General features: G+C 49.2%; 2 protein-coding genes across 3 annotated transcripts; one reads left to right on the top strand and one right to left on the bottom strand.

The window, feature by feature from the left end:
• Positions 1-576: 576 nt before the first annotated feature.
• Positions 577-10,935, top strand: NME6 (NME/NM23 nucleoside diphosphate kinase 6). 2 transcript variants are annotated; one of them, XM_004615277.3, is made up of 6 exons: positions 577-694; positions 4,633-4,727; positions 7,803-7,905; positions 8,439-8,478; positions 9,295-9,455; positions 10,000-10,935. In XM_004615277.3, the coding sequence occupies exons 2-6, from the start codon at positions 4,638-4,640 to the stop codon at positions 10,164-10,166; spliced, it is 561 nt and encodes a 186-aa protein (XP_004615334.1). In that variant the 5' UTR covers positions 577-694; positions 4,633-4,637; the 3' UTR covers positions 10,167-10,935. The 2 variants fall into 2 exon arrangements, with proteins under 2 accessions (XP_004615334.1, XP_054992072.1); XM_055136097.1 differs by lacking the exon at positions 4,633-4,727.
• Positions 10,936-14,428: 3,493 nt separating this feature from the next.
• Positions 14,429-16,888, bottom strand: LOC129404224 (cathelicidin-1-like). The gene is made up of 4 exons (XM_055135165.1): positions 16,658-16,888; positions 16,016-16,123; positions 15,836-15,907; positions 14,429-14,665 (listed from the first exon to the last, which is right to left on the bottom strand). The coding sequence occupies exons 1-4, from the start codon at positions 16,886-16,888 to the stop codon at positions 14,552-14,554; spliced, it is 525 nt and encodes a 174-aa protein (XP_054991140.1). The 3' UTR covers positions 14,429-14,551.

Here is a 16,888-nt window from a genome sequence, read left to right as displayed (position 1 = left end):
GGCCAAAAGAAAATAAACAGGTGCCCTTGTTACGAATGAAAATATGCTCGCCTTAGAACAAAGCAGAAAAATAAAAACACTCAATGAAATTACCAGTCACAAAGGTTAAAAAAGGGAAGAGGAAAGCCTGTGTCAGGAAGTGTCTCTAGGAATCACATAAGCCGAGCAGGTCCAAGAAGAAAACCAGAACTTTGGGCCCGAGCAACAGCAGTGCGGGTCGAGCACAATAAGCCTCTTGACCACCGCCAGCCGCCCACAAACACTGGGCGCCAACCATGCCAGGCATGACCCCCGACGAAGACTGCAGGAGAAAGCGAGTCCGGCAAGATCCACGCAGGGTCAGACAGCCCCCTTTGACACGCCCTTCCGTCACTTCAGCGCTCCGCCACCCGCGGCCGAACGCCAGCCGAGTCCTCCCGCACGCCAGAGGGCGCTCAGCTCCCCGCCGCCGCCGCCGGGCGCCAGCAGCTCCGCCCCGCGCCGCCCCCGGGTGTGGCCATGCCCACTCGCGTGCCAGTCCCGCTCTCACAGCAAGGACCCTCCCAGCCAGGGCTGCCCGTTCAACCGCCTGAAAGACCCCGCTTGAATCTCATAGGGTGGCTAGTGCGGTGCCTGGTGGCGGGCCCAGCGACAGGAGGGCCACGTGAATGCGGACCTAAGCTCCTGCTAGACTCCAACTAGTCCAGCATCTGGGGTGAGCTCTGTGCCCCGAGTACAAGGGATAGAGGTGGCGCGGCTGCAGGCTTGCAGAAAGTGGGGCAGAGGTGGGGTAGGGGGCCATATCAGCAGCTGAGGCTGTAAACCCGAGGGCTGTGGGGCGGGGCTTTCGATGTTGGGGGTCGGAGGCGGAGTTTTAGGGGCGGCAGGTCTCCGCCCAGGAGGGAGATCGTGGAGTTTGGCCCTCACGCTTCCACAGGAGAGGCATGGGTTTTAGGCCTCAAAACAGCCAGGCAACTTTTGAAACTCGTAATTCTCCGATGAAGTGACCTTTACTTTGAGCAGATTTCATGACCTGTCGGCATTTGTGTAACCCAAACGCCAAGCCAGCCATGACTTTGATGGCGTTAGGAAGGGAACCACGTCCTCCGCTGGAGGGCCCCCAGCATGGCCTTGGAATAGCTCAGTCTAGTTCATTCTCAGTTTATTCAACAGATACTGTTGAGGACCACCCCTAAGTACTCTGCATAAATACTGAGGTTAGGATGGTAAGCAGAACAAACCCCTGCTTTCATTGAAACTGACTTTCAGGACAAAAACAGGTAACAAGAAAACTTGCAAGGAGCCAAGAGGAACTATAAGGGGAAGTGAGAGGTAAGGTCTGGTATGAGACCACAGTCAGCACTCATTCTGGACTGCAAAAAATTCTCACCCTGGGGCTGGAGTGATAGTACAGCGGGGAGGGCGTTTGCCTTAAACGCGGCCAACCCGGGTTCGATTCCCATCATCCCATAACCGTCCCCTGAGCACCGCCAGGATTAATTCCTGAGTGCAGAGCCAGGAATAACCCCTGTGCATGGCCAGGTGTGACTCAGAAAGAGAAAAAAAAAAAACTTCTCGCCCAGAGGCTCTCTGGACAGAAGGTCTCAGCCGTGGGACCCATAGTCTGGAGTAGAAGTCAATTAATGAGTATGACGGTCCAGAATTGATAAAGTTAGGCAGGCCACACAAAGGATTTGGGGGTTATCACAAAAGCAGGTTACATGTGAAAGGGTTCAGGAGAAGAACTATATCATTAAACGATCATGTTTAGGGGCTGGAGCAGTAGTACAGTGGGCATAGTGTTTGCCTTGCATGCAGCATTCATGGGTTGGGTCTCCTAAGTCCTCCAAGCACCACCAGGAGTAATTCCTGAGTTCAGAGCCAAGAATAACCTCTGAGCACTGCCAGGTGTGGCTCCAAAACAAACCCCCTCCCCCCCAAAAAATGCATTTTCAGTTTATTGTGGGAAGGAGATTGTAGAGTGTGGCAAATGTAGAAACTGAGGGCCTGGTCATTAATATAGCAAATAGGGTGCTTGCCTGTACACAGCCAACACAGGTTCAATTCCTGATGCCATGTATCATCCCCTGAGCCCCACCAAGAGTGACTCTTGAGCACAGAGCCATGAGTAAACCCAGAGCAAAGCAGGTTGTGCCCTCCTCTCCCCTGCCAAAAAAAAATAGAGTAGAAAGTGAGAGACCAGTAAAGTGGGGCTGTGCAGAAATCCAGGAAGAAAAAATAATCTGGTTTTGTGGCCACATTCTGATGTACTCAGGGATCATTCCTGGTGGGTTCCATGTACAAGGCAAGCCCTCTACCTGCTGTACTGCCTCTTCAGCCATGAAGTCTTGAACTGAAGTGAGGACTATTGAGAGGGAAAGAAACTGAAGAATTGTAGAACTGCTAGAACTTGGTGATGGCATGTGATGGAAGGTGAGGGAGGGGAGGTGTCAGGGAATGACTCTCTTTAGAGCTATGACAGAGACTCAGCTTACTCTTGCTGTACTCACTGCCTGTGTAAAGGAGGATTGACTGATCTTATCCTGGCTAGCCCGGGCTTATCTTGAGTTGGAGTTGGAGCCTCAAGCTGGAAAAAGGCAAAAAGACAGGAGTGGAAGGAGCCCTAGTGTAGTTTCTTCAGTTCAACTCGATCCTAGCATCACCTTTAACATGGTTCAGATTATATTTCAGGATAAGAGATAGAGGCTAAAGCAAATAGTACAGCGGGTAGGCATTTGCCTTGCATGCGGCTGACCCAGGTTCAATCCACAGCATCCCATCCCCAAGCACTGCCAAGAGTAACTCCTAAGTGCAGAGCCAGGGCATCACTGGGTGTGACCCCAAAACAAACAAACAAACAAAAAAGATAAGAAATTATTTGAGTTTTGTCCAGATACTATTCATAGAAGCCTTATGTAGTTGTTAGCAAATTTGGGGGTTTCACCAGGTAAAAGACCTAATCCTTAAATTAAATCACATCTGCAGAGGTGATTGATTTCTCACATGTAATAGAATATTACAGTTGGTACAGATTTAAATCTCCCTTAGCTGAGTTTATAAAATACTTTTGTGTTTAGTGCATCATGTCCACCATTATTTACTGAATTCTTATGCCTAGCTAAACACTAGAAATACAAAGATGAATATAATTAATAACTGATGAAACACTTCTATGCAGGCACTATTTCTGTTATTTCATATACAAAATCATTGCAACAAGTCCCTGACCCAGGGGTTGCCTGCCTATAAGATTTTTTATTTGGGCAGAGAAGATCCTGACCTAGATATTAGATTAGATAAAAAAAAATGGTGGGGCCAGAGCAAGAGTAGAGCGGGTAAGGTGCTTGCCCTGCACACAACCAACCTAGGTTCAATTTCCAGCATCCCAAATGATCCCCCAAGCCTGCCAGGAGTGATCCCTGAATGCACAGCCAGGAGTAAGCCCTAAGCACTGCTAGGTGTGACCAAAAAGGGAGGAAAAAAGAAAGAAATATTTTACTGTGTACTCAACTGACGTTAGGTAGCCAGCAACATTTCAGTTACTGTTCACCCAGGCTTCCAGAGTTTTTGGGGGGACTGGAGATGGGAGGTGTGATTATTGTTTTAGTTTGGGTTCATACCTAGCAGTACTCAAGGGCTATTCCCTACACTGTGCCCAGGGTTTGCTCCCGGCAGTGCTTGTAGGACTGCCAGGGGTTGAAATGAACCATTGCTGTGCCTTGAGCTCTCTTTCTGCCCCCCCCCCAGTCCTCTTTTAGACATAATGGGTAAGTACTATGGGATAAGAGGGACTCACTAGTAGAAATACATACTTATACCATTGTCACCAAGCTGTTTCAGAGTTTAAATTATAAATCCCCTATAGAATATAATGGAAATTGGGGCCAGAGCAATAGTACAGTGGATAAAGCACTTGTCTGTCATGTGGCCAACTGAACTTGCTCCCCAGCAACTCCTGTGGTCCCCCAAACCTCTCTAGGAGTTACCCATGAGCACAGAGCCAGGAGTAAGCCCTGAGTACAGCCAGTGTGTATTACCAATTTCTCTTGAATTGGTAATTCCTCTGGAGGCTTACAGTTGCACAAATGAAAACATAAAAATATTCCATAGAACAACTTGAATAACGCCCTATACCGCTCTCTTCCCTCAACCCCATAAGCACTTTAGTATAATAAGATGGGGCCAGGGAGATGGATCAAAGGGCTGGATCACATGCATTATATTGGGGGAATACTGAGTTCATTTCCCAGCTCTGCATGGTCGCCTTAGCTCCCCTACGAGTGGCATGCCAGGCTGGTAGTAGCCCCTGAGCATTGCCATATGTAACAGAACAACAATAATGTGAAACCAGAGAGGTACTGCAGGGGTTATTTTTGCATGCAGCCAACCTCAGTTAAATCCCCAGCTCCACATATGGCCTCCCCAGCACCTCCAGGAGTTATCCCTAAGCACAGAGCTCCTGGGCACCACTGGATGCGACCCCGACCTCCCCCCACCAAACTAATAATAATGTGCAATCCTATTGTGTAACTGTCCTGTGTTTTATGAGTGTCAAAAGAGCAAGCCCTGGTAGCTTAGGAAGCTGCAGAGCTCCAGAGCAGGGAGGGTGGGACTGCAGCACCTACGGGGCCCTGACCAGCTCTCTGATGGCAGGAGAGATGACCTCAGTCCTGCGAAGCCCTCAGGCTCTCCAGCTCACTCTGGCCCTGATCAAGCCTGATGCAGTTGCTCACCCACTCATTCTGGAGGTAAGAATGAATGCTAAGCCTCTCCCATAGGCCCTGGGCATTGCTCCTCTTTCAGGTTCCACACTCTGCTTCTCTTTCAGGCCACTAGTGAAGACTGGTAGCATAGTCCTGTGCTAGATGCTCTGAAGGGGAAAACAGAAACCACGGACTCTTGCCTTAAGCCTAGAAACCTTTTGGAGAATTGGAGCTGATATAAATTCCAGGAAAGAATCCAATACAATAATAAGAACCAAACCTTGGAGCCAGACAGGTAGTACAGTACAGCACTTGCCTTACATGCAGCAAACCCAGATTCAATCTCCGGCATCCCATATGGTCCCCACAAAGAGTGATTCCTGAGTGCAGGGCCAGGAATAATCCCTGAGCATCTTCAAGTGTGACACAAAAACCAAAAAAAAAAGAAGAACCAAACCTCAAGACATTGTGTACATATTAGTTTCACTTGATACATAGCAAATTACCACAAACTTGGTAACATTTTTTAAATGTTCATATAAGGACCTGAGCAATAGTACAGAGGGTAGAACATTTACCATGTAAGCACAGCTGACCCGGGTCCAATTCCTGGAATACTATATAGTCCCCTGCCAGGAGTAATTCCTGAGTCCAGAGCCAGAAGTAACCCTTAAGCACTGCCGGGTGTGGCCCCAAAATTTAAAAACAAGAAACAAACAAACAAAAAAACTTATTTAATTAGCTCACAATTCTGGAAATTAAAGGGCCAGTGGCCTTCATTGGGTTATTTCCCTAAGGTCTCCCAAGGCCAAAGTTAAAGTACCAGCAGATTGTATCATTATGTGGAGGGCTCAGGAAGAAACTACTTATAAACTCATTTAAGTGGTTGCCATGATTTGCTTTCTTTGCTTATAGGGCTGAAGTCCCCATTCTTTGTGGCCTTTTGGTGGGAACAGCTCGTTTTCTCGAGAGCATTCACATTCCTCATCACCTATTGCTATCCTTGTTTTTTTTTTTTTTGTTTTGTTTTTTGGGTCACACCTGGCAATGCACAGGAGTCATTCCTGGCTCATGCACTCAGGAATTATCCCTGGCGGTGCTCAAGGGACCATATGGGATGCTGGGATTCGAACCCGGGTCGGCCGCGTGCAAGGCAAACGCCCTACCTGCCTGTGCTATCACTCCAGCCGATTGCTATCCATTTTTAAGACTGCAGATACGTCAAATACTTCTCATGCTTCAAATCCCTCCTCACTCCTATAGCTCCCAGCCAGATAAAATAGCATGGTTTGAATTTTTTTGCCCTTGCTTGGGGGTTACTCCCAGCAGTGCTTGAGGACATGCAGTGGTGGGGATCGAACCTCATCTTCCCACATGCAAAGCACGCACTCAGCAATGAGCTATTAATTTGGCCCCAAACTTTGTTTTAAAGAGCCGGTGTGAGATACATAGTCATGTAAATAGTTATCTGTACAGAGAGATAGTACAGCAGGTAGGCTCTCACCTTGCATGTTGACCAACCTTGGTTTGATCCCCTCACCCCATATGGTCCCCCAAGCACCGCTGAGCATTGGCAAAAAAAAAAAAAATGCCCACTGACTGATTAGGACAATCAGAATAATCTCCCTTTTACTTAAAGCAAGGTCAACTAATTAGTAAGATTAATTACGCCTGCAAAATCCTTGTGCTAGTATTATAATCATACTGCTTCATATTTACAATCCTGGAGATTAGGGCTCGAATCTTGATGGGACTAGGCAATGTTCTTTTTAGGATAATGCTGCCCTGGGCCCACAAGTACTAGCTGAGCAACACTGTGAAGTACGCCCACTGGGATGCAGAAGAAGACCAGAGTATTGGGAGTGTGGCCTGCAATGTGGGAAGCCACTGTCCCTCCAGGAAGGGTTGGCTTCAGACAGTGGACAATATAGGATCAGGTGTCCACACAGGGAGATACTGGGTGGGGGAGGCCAGTGTCGGGGCCCCAGGAGAGTACAGCTGTACAAACTGGCCTCAGTGTCTCCATAAAGAACAGAAACCACACGAAGCCTGGGGATTGCTCCAAGCACCAGTCTTACAGCATGAGGCTGAGAGTTGCATCCCCACATGTATCCCAACAAAATACCATCTCTGGTACGCCCTAAACAATGCAGCCAAGTATGTGACCATTGGTCACCAGACAAGAAGAATAAGGCGAGGGGAAATAATAATAGGAACTCTTCAAATACTTTGGAGTAGAATGGGACACATAATTGTGGTGATTTTTTTGGTTGGTTTTGGTTTGGTTTGATTTGGTGGGGCCACTCTCAGCAGTGCTCAGGGCTTACTTCTGGTTTTTCTAGTGGGCCCAAGTGACGATTTCTTTTTTGCTTTTTTTTTTTTAATTTTTTGGGTCACACCTGGCAACACACAGGGGTTACTCCTGGCTCTGCACTCAGGAATTACTGTTGGCAGTGCTCAGGAGACCATATGGGATGCTGGAAATAGAACCCAGATCAGCCACATGTAAGGCAAATGCCCTTCCCGCTGTGCTAACTATTGCTCCAGCCCCCTCAAGTGACAATTTCTGTGATTGAACCCACATCAGCCACATGCAAGGCAAGCACCCTACTCACTGTACTAGTTCTCAGGCACAGCTGTGGGTATTTTTTTTTTTGCTTTTTGGGTCACACCTGGCCATGCACAGGGGTTACTCCTGGCTCTGCACTCAGGAATTACCCCTGGCCGTGCTCAGGGGACCATATGGGATGCTGGGATTTGAACCCGGGTCGGCCGCGTGCAAGGCAAACGCCCTACCCGCTGTGCTATCTCTCCAGCCCCAATGTGGGTATTTTTAATCTGCCAACACTGATGTGGTTTGGAGAAGGAGAAACTCAAGGCAGGTGGGTCCTTTGGGCTGGAGTTGAGAGGGGTCGTAGGAAGGACGCTCCCCCTCAACCTGAGGTTCACACCAAGACCATGTGACTGAGGTCTTTACCTCCTCACACTTATTTTCCTCTTGGTCCACCAACAGGACAGATCTTGAAGTTGTGAGCTCCCAGGAGACCTCCGTTCAGTCATGCTGGATCTCCCATTCACTCATATGGTCCTGTTGACTGATTTCTATCTTTGTTTATCCAGGCTATTCATCAGCAGATTCTGAGCAACAAGTTTCTTATTGTCAGAATGAGAGAACTTCTGTGGAGGAAAGAAGACTGCCAGAGATTTTACCAGGAGCATGAAGGTAAGACCAGCAGTCCTCTGAACAGGAGACCCCCAAGGGGCAAGCAGGGGAGATTTTATCTGGATACCAATGACAGACTTTCCAATGTGCCACCTGTCCAATTGCAGTCAGTCTCCTCATATCTTGAGTTTATACATACTTCCTCGTGATTATTGGAATTTAAAACATTTGTTTTTCCCTGAAGGTTCTATTTCATAGTCCCAATCAAAAACTTAATGTTTCTCTTGCTAATATTGAGTGATCCATTTAGTATTTACTCTGTCAGCTGGTGTTCTAGTGCATATAGATTTTCGTTTAATTCTCCAATAAATAGCTCTATGAGACAGGTGTTATTATGTCCTCAGTCTACAGATTGGGTAATTTACCTAAAACTTTACTGGTTGCAAGTGTGGCCGAGCCTGAATTCAGATCCAAGGTGTGTTTAGATTCCAAGGCCTTTTCTTTTCTCTAGAGCAGCTTTTACTATTCTGAGTAAGAAGGCAGAGAGCTCCCTTAGACGTCAGTGTCTTGATGAAGGTCCTCTGTCTTTGCAGGGCGTTTTTTCTATCAGCGGCTGGTGGAGTTCATGGCCAGGTACTTCTAATTTTGGTCCGAGTATCTTTTTTTTTTTTTTTAAGTATAGCAAGTTTTATTTGGAAGTTTTGAGGAAGGAGTGGGGGGGGGGGGGAGAGAGAGAGAGAGAGAGAGAGAGAGAGAGAGAGAGAGAGAGAGAGAGAGTTAGAGCAAGAGAACAAGAACGAGTGGTGGGGTGGGAGAAACATGCTGAGATATATCCCCACTCCCAGAATATTCATCAATTATATCTGCTGCTCTAAAGTTGGGATCAGTGTCTGATGTGTAAAGAAACATGGGCTGGTGGGGGCTGGAGTAACAGTACAGTGGGTAAGGCACTTGCAATAGTACAGTGGGTAAAGCACTTGCCTTGCACGTGGCCAGCCCTGGTTCAATCCCAGCATCCCACCTAGCACCTCCAAGTGTAATTCAGTGTAGAGCCAGGAGTGGTTGCTCCTGATCATTGCAGGGTGTGCCCCCACAAAATAAAAAAAAAAAAAAATTTAAAACAGGCTTAATGGAGCCACCACTGACCTGCTGGCCCCTTGTTGCATAGTGGTTCCTGGTTTAATGCTGTATAAGAATATTGGTGAGGTGCTCCCCTCAAGTTGGAATCCACATTCCAACTCGGGATGTGTAGTTATTGAGTGCTCCCTAGCAATTATGTTGATCTCTGTGGCGTCAGCAGTAGCCATCCATCCTCTTGCAGCAGTGTTGGTACTCAGCTAGGAAGGCAAAGAAAGGCGGGCTGTCCAGTGTGCATTTTTTTCTGCCCTGCTCACAGTACGCACTCCCAGCTGTCAGCCAGGCTCCTGACCCATGCTCTTTCATTCCTAGTGGGCCAATCCGAGCCTACATCCTTGCCCGTGAGGATGCCATCCAGTTCTGGAGGAAGCTGATGGGGCCCACCAGAGTGTTCCAAGCACGCTATGTGGCCCCAGATTCAATTCGTGGGAGTCTTGGCCTCACTGACACCCGCAACACCACTCATGGCTCCGGTGAGTTTTCCTCCCTTGACCACAGTTGAAAGTAAGAGAAGGTGGCTTGGGGTCAGTGGACAGACTGGTGGGGCTGAGAGCGAGGTACCCTCACTGAGCACTGAGCTTTCTTACTGGTTTCCATTCTCTCTTTCTTCTTTTTAAAAATATTATTTATTTATTTATTTATTTATTTATTTATTTATTTATTTATTTATTTATTTTGGTACTCAGAGCATATTCTTGGCTCTGTGCTCAGGGATCACTCCTGGCGGCTCAGGGGATCATTCAGGGTGCCAGGGATTAAACCTGGGTCAGTTGCATACAAGGCAAGGCAAGAGCCTTGCCTGCTGTAATATCTCTCTACCCCCACCCCTAGCCCCCACCCCCAGTTTTATTTCTGGCCTGTTGTGACCAGCTCAGCAGATACAATTCTGGACTTCCTTGACATGCCCGAGGACTTGGCAGAAGTAGAAGCCAGTTTCCTGAGCCCGATTGAGACTCCCTCGTACCTCCGTCCTGCACTCCCAATGAGAGCCCTTTCTCTGTCTTACATCTCTTTCAGACTCAGAGGTCTCAGCCCGTCGAGAGATTGCAGCCTTCTTCCCTGACTTCAGTGAACAGCGCTGGTATGAGGAGGAGGAGCCCCAGTTGCGCTGTGGCCGTGTCCACTACAGTCCAGAGGGAGGCATCCACCGTGTAGCCAGCACAGGAGCCCCAGGACCAGAATGATGCAGCCTTCGTCTGTGCAGTCCAGTGACAGTGCCAAGTCCTTTCTCACAGGGAGACCTCTAGCCTGGAACATGTTCTTGGACCAGGGGGTCAGGGCTCATGGTGGCATCTCCATGGGACACTGTGGCCTCCTCCAGCATCTAGCTCTCTACCTCTTCTCCAGATTGCTCCTAGGTGGCTCAGAGGAATGAGGCTCACCTTTCTTGGAGAGAGCTGCTCCTCCTTTTTCAGGAGGAGTTTGCCTGATTGACTGCTTAACAATGCCATGAGTCTGTATAAGCGACGTCTGGCCTGGCTTCCTCAGTGATAGCGTTCTGCTGGATGCACGAGACTGGGAGCCGCCTTTGTGTGCTTTCTCTGTATCCTTGGTGGTCACAGTTGATCCTGTCCTGATGCCAGGTCTCTACTTGGGCTGAGTGATAAAAGAATTGTGTGGGAATCCCCCGGTACACTCAAACACAGGCCGTGTGCCACTTGGGTAGTGCATAAAGGCACGCTGGTGACATAGCTGAGGGCGGGAACTGTGCATTGTCCTGGAAGAGGAAAACGGTGGGTCTACCCAAGAGAGACATGCTTTTATGGCTATTTTTCCAGTTTGCACAAAGCCAATTAAGATAGCCGTGACTCTGTTATGGTACTACAGGCTCTTGTTGCAGGACAGATCACCTCAGGATGCCCACAAACAAACACAGACCCTGACCCCTACCTGGGAGTTGAGAAAGGAAACATACTGGGTAATTCCCAGGGCAAAAATGAAATAAAGGGTTACTAGTCACCATGCCTTGTGTGATGGGGTCTTCCTTATCTAAGAAGCACAGATTTGATTAACTTGTCAGTTCCACTGATGTTCACGCATGAAGGCATGAAGGGCCCTTGGCCATAGGTAACACAAGTCAGGAACAGGCCCTGCAACTCCCATGCAACCTAAAGCTATAGGGTTGTCCCCCTAAAGAAGGCTACTTGATCGTGTTGTCCCCCTGCCAAAACCAGAGCAAATTGTCAACCAACAACATGATATTTGACTTACGGTACCTGTAATACTGTAAGCCCATATCGTTGAAAGCTTGAACATAGTGATTACTAATTCCACAGAGAGCCTTGGGAGGGCTGCTTTCAGACCTTGTTCAGTATTGTTCACTTAGGGAAGTCAGCCAGCAAGATCAGCCCAGGCGACTAGCCAGGGAGCCAAACAAGGGGACAGAACAGGACCTGTGGAGGAGGACAGGTCCAAATGCTTTAACTTTTGTCATCTGGGAATTATACACCATAGAGAGTAAAGGCAGAACTATCAGAACAGCTATTAGTTCAAGAGGAAGAAAGAGGCTGTGCAGGACAAAAGGTAATCATGCCAATTCAGTCCCTGGCATTGCATGGTCACCCAAGCACTGCCAGGGCAAGCACAGATCCAGGAGTAGCCCCTGAACACTGTCAGATGTGGCCCAAACCAAAAAAAAAAAAAAACCTTTATTTGAGACTGAGCACCTGCCATGACCCAGTGTACCCACCATCCTTTGATTTAGTGGATCTATCCATCAGGTAGGAGTAAACATCTTTAGAGCTTTGATAATTCAGAGTCCCAAAAAAGCTGTGACTCAGACCCCACCCCATGGGTCTTACATAGGGAAGGTCTTGTGTCGCTTCCTCCCGCAGATGTTGGGGTCCTGTCTTTCCAGTTCATTTCTGTTCTGGGCAATATTGACTTTGAGGTTAATGTCATTGTTTACTTGTGGTAAACAATGGTAGGAGTGTCAAGACCTAACAATACCCATTGTGGCACTCAGTGGCAGCTAAAACCCCCAGATAAGCCAGGGATTGCCTCTTACAGGCACCAAGTGGCAGGGGCAAGCAAGTGCTGGGTCCATCCATTAAGGCACCCATTGCCGCTGGCCACTAGATTCACTCTGTGTAATTGTCAGTCACTGACACTTGTAATTTAGAAGACTCTTGAGAATTACTGGGCCTGCAGGGGTGGGCAGTCAGTGAGCTTATTGGTAGTTTTCATAAGCACTTCTGCCTGGACCAGTTCTTTAATTGATGTGAGGACCTCTTTATACACACACACACACAGACACACACGCACACACTTTGCCCTACCAGCCACCTTCCTACTCTCCTAATGACTGTGCTACCACCAATGGCTGATTGGGTTGAGACAGTCTGGTTGTCCCACTGCCCCTGTCTTCACCATGGCCTTTCCCCCACTGGGAACATGTTTATGGTCTGGAGAAGTGTCACTTAGACTTCATGCATCTCCTTTCACAGTGCATTTGCCAGGACCAACCACCAAGCTCTAAGGAAAGTCATTCAAATGAAACTACACAGTTGGTTTCAAGCCTCATGTACAGCCTGTGTCAGCTTGAAACAGCAGCTAAGAAAACAAAACAACAAAACAGCCAGGAAGGACCTTTAGGCAGAGTGGAAATTAAAAATCTGATATAAGGAGGTGGCTCAGTGGTAAAGCACTTTCCTTATATATGCAAGGTTCTGAATTTGATTCCTGGCACTGACAATAAAAAAAATAACCTGATACCAGATCAGGGGGAAGATTCCAAGGGCTGGAGCCTGTGCTTTTGTAGCATCACCAGGTATGACACAAAACCAAAAATTGTGTGTGTGTGTGTGTGTGTGTGTGTGTGTGTGTGTGTGTGAGAGAGAGAGAGTGAGACAGAGAGAGAGACTGGGACTGGAACATGGGTTGGTTTAGTGCCAAGAACAGAGTTCTCACTTTATAAAAGGCAAAAATTCCCTTGACAGCAGGAGGGATTCACTTTTGTGAATCCACCCACATTGTTTCCAGAAACTTTCTTAGGCAAAGAATCCTCTGATATTTTTTTTTTTTTTTTTTTTTTTTTGCTTTTTGGGTCAAACCTGACTTTGCACAGGGGTTACTCCTGGCTCATGTACTCAGGAATTACTCTTGGCAATGCTTGGAGGACCATATGGGATGCTGGGAATTGAACCCGGGTCGGCCGTGTACAAAGCAAACGCCCTACTCGCTGTGCAGTCGCTCCAGCCCCAATCCTCTGAATTTTGATGAGCTTTATCTCCAGAAGATAGAGGCATTAAGAGGAAAACTGCGACCCCCCCCCACCGGCCACCCATTTGATTTCCAGAACCATACAGGATCCACAGAGCACAGCCAGGGGTCGCTCATGAGCACAGAGGCAGGATTAGATCCTGAGCACTGCCAGCTGTGACTAAAGCACTCTCCCGCCTCAAAAAAAAAAAAAAAAAGTCAGGGCTGGGAGGATGGTTCAGTGATAAAATATAATCACCTGCAGGCATGTGGCTTTTGAGTTCTATTCCAGTGTAGTGCCGCCACAGGCACTGTGGAGTCTGGCGACTCTGCTATCTGTGGCCCTCAGTTTCACAACCAAGTGTGTGATCTCCTGCCTACTACAGTCTGGTGTGTGTGAGTCCCATGAAAAAAGGGTACAACCCCAGAAACACCGAAGTTCAAAAGCTATGTGAGCACAACAGCCAGGAGTGCGACCCCCAACATGCACGTGCTCCAACACCACAACCGAAGTGGACATTCAGCCCAAGGCGTGAGCGCTGAAACTACCAGCCCCTCCTAGCACCACAACCGGTTCTGGGAGTGACCCCTGGTATCACAACACAGCAACAAAGAAGGCAAGGAAGAAGTAGGGTGGGGGGAAGAAGAGGAAATTTTTCCCCCCACTTTTAGGGACATACCCTGCAGTGATCAGGGCTTGCTCCTGACTCTGCACTCGGGATCACTCCTGTCAGGGACTTGGAGGTTGAACCCAGGTAGGTCACATGCAAGGCAAGCACCCTACCAGCTGTACCATCTCTATGTCTCGGTCTCATGGTCCAGTTTTAATCTCATTTTCTTGTTTGTGCATATGATATTGCAGGACCTTGGGACCTTGCAGAACAGGGAGAGACTGTCCTTTCCTAGGTGAGTGGGTTCCTGGAGATTGCAGTCACTCTGCCAGTATGCTTTCATATGTAAACTCACTAACCATTTCCCCCTCACCCACACCCTCCAGTGCAGGTGAGACTTTAACCTTAGGGTCCACTAGGAGCAGGCCCTGCACACAAGCCCAGCCCTCTGACATTCTTCAAGCTGACCCGTCCTAAATCTGGTCAGCCCACGGACCTTCCCTTGCTCATTCCTTCCTTCCAAAACCTATACCAGAACCAAGGCTCCCCGGCTGCTTCCCTCAGCCAGCCTGGAGAGCCTGGGCTGGGCCCCACCCTACCCCATAAGTAATAGTACTAAGCAAGTAATAGGTAATTGCAATATGTGAGAAAAGCAAGACAAGTGAAATCAAAGCCTGGAGGAGATTGCTTTCCTAAGAATTTATTTTCCAGACTCCAGAGTGTCAGCAAACCTTAGGACACTTCTTTCAGCTGAAGATTTAGAATAAAGTATTACGGAGTTTCCGAGCAATTTTCCCAATTCCTTTGCCGATCTTCTGTACGCCTTTCTTGATGAGTCCTCCCAGGCCCCTGAACAGGTGCGCTTCCTGCAGCTGCAAGCAGAAGGTTCTGTTCTCCTGGGCTCTCTCCAACCCGAACACCCCCATCCCGGCTCCACTTCCCACACCAGCTGTGTCTGGAGTCCCTACCTTCACAGACACCCCCACAGACAGACAAGAAAAATGGGGCCTGGAGGGGGCAAGGGGCATCCCCAGGGTCCTGCCTCCCGACCCCACAGGGCTGCTGTGGGCACATGGGCAGAGGGCGCCCTCCAAGCCAGCTGCTCTCAGAGAGTTTGATAAAATAAGAGAGAGAGTTTGATAAAATAAGTATTAATGGGCCCCATCCCAGAGAGTTTGATAAAATAAGTATTCATGGGCCCCATCCAAAGTCTGATTCAGCACATGTGCAGGCCTAGGAATTTGCTTTTTTTTTTTTTGCTTTTTGGGTCACACCCGGCGATGCACAGGGTCACTCCTGGCTCTGCACTCAGGAATTAACCCCTGGTGGTGCTCAGGGGACCATATGGGATGCTGGGAATCGAACCTGGGTCGGCTGCGTGCAAGGCAAATGCCCTACCCGCTGTGCTATTGCTCTAGCCCCGGAATTGGCTTTTCTAACAAGCTCCCAGGTGAAGATCCCACTTCAAAAACCACTCCTCTGGGCTGGGAGATAAGCACATGTTTTGCACACAAGAGGCCTGGGTCTGACGCCCAGCACCTCATGGTCTCCTGCATATACAGTCAGGGGTACACTCTGAGCACACTGCTGGGTGTGGGAAGGGAACAGAGGGAAGAGGGGAAGGGAGATAGGCAAATGGGAGAGTGAGAGAGAGAGAGAGAGAGAGAGAGCCCAGCAGGTAGGGCTTTTGCCTCGAATGCGGCTGACCGGAATTAGATCCTTGGTACACTTGGAACCCCCCTGGCCCCACCAGGAGCGATCCCTGAGCACAGAACCAGGAGTAAACCCTGAACATCACCTAGTGTGGCCCAAACACAAACAAACAAACAAACAAACAAAAATGAAGGGAAAAAGAAGGAAGGAAGAGAGGAAAAAAGAAAGGGGGGTGGGGGATATCACAGCTTCAGAGTCAGCTATGGAGTCAGGTTGAGGGGAGAACCCAGGGCAGGAGTCACTTTCTCTGCCCTGGATAGAGTAGTGGTTACTGGGTTCAGGGATGTTCAGCCTGTCAGCCCCTCTTCAGCCTGGGAGACCCCACTCACCTTGTCACAGTTGATGTTGAAGGATCCATCGACCTGGGCCAGGATGAATGTCCCCTCACAACGTTGCACCAGCTAAGAAGGAGAGGCCTGAGTTCAATGGACCCACAGGGCCCCAACCTCCCAGCCTTCCCCAGTGCTAGAGATGTCCCAGGCAGGCCAGCACCACACACCCAGCCTCACCCCCTTCTCTTTGAAGTCACATTGCTGCAGTGGCGTCTGGGCTGTCTTGGGACACACCGTCTCCTTCACCAGGAAGCTGATGCGCTGTGGGGTGTTGGGGTCCTTGTTCTGGTCAGGAGAGAAAGGAGGAGGCAGGCCTAAGGCTCTTTCTTGGCCCCCACCGAGAGGGCAGTGTTACAATGGCCCGGTGTGTGCTGGCATTGTGGCTTGATGCTGGGTGACAGGGGTGCAGACACAGTGCCTTCCTGGCCTCCCCACATGTACCAAGAGCAGACCCAAGACAAGTTCGAATGTGGGGAGCTGAGAAAGCAAGGCTGCTGCCCTCCGGCTGACCAGCACCCTTCCCTATGTGGGAGGAACACAGTGGAGGTCGGGGGCTCCCAGAGCAGGGAGGGGACTGCCCAGAGCCAGTGATCCGACTCTTGTTCCTGGAACTCCCAGAAGTTCCTCAAGCCAGCATGGGGGTGACAGAGGCGACTCTCCCCTCAGAGGAACTTCTGGGGCAGGAAGCTCTCATACTACCAAGTGGCACAGCTCTGGGGAGCAATGGGACCACACTGGGAGGAAGACATGACCCCTGAGAAGATGTTGAGTGTGAGAAAAGGGAGGGCCACCCCTCCCCCCCACCTCTTCCTGACTTACCCCCGTGGGCTCCTCATCCAGCTCAAGGAAGCGGTAGAGATTGGTGTCTGAGGACTGTTCGTTGACGGCATCCACAGCTTGGAGGATGGCCTCCTCATAGCTGAAGGCCTGGGCAGAGGCTGGAGGGATCACCAGGCCCAACAGCAAGAGTAGCAGTGACCATCCTCCCAGGTTGGTCCCCATGGTTTCCAAGGTTGCCTCTCCCTGGCCCAAGAAACTTCCTTTATACAT

This window comes from Sorex araneus, chromosome 4, assembly GCF_027595985.1.
Source record: "Sorex araneus isolate mSorAra2 chromosome 4, mSorAra2.pri, whole genome shotgun sequence".
In the NCBI taxonomy this organism is placed as follows: domain Eukaryota; kingdom Metazoa; phylum Chordata; class Mammalia; order Eulipotyphla; family Soricidae; genus Sorex; species Sorex araneus.
The sequence above is the reverse complement of the archived record's forward strand: the minus strand, read 5'-3'. Positions and strand labels throughout refer to the sequence as shown.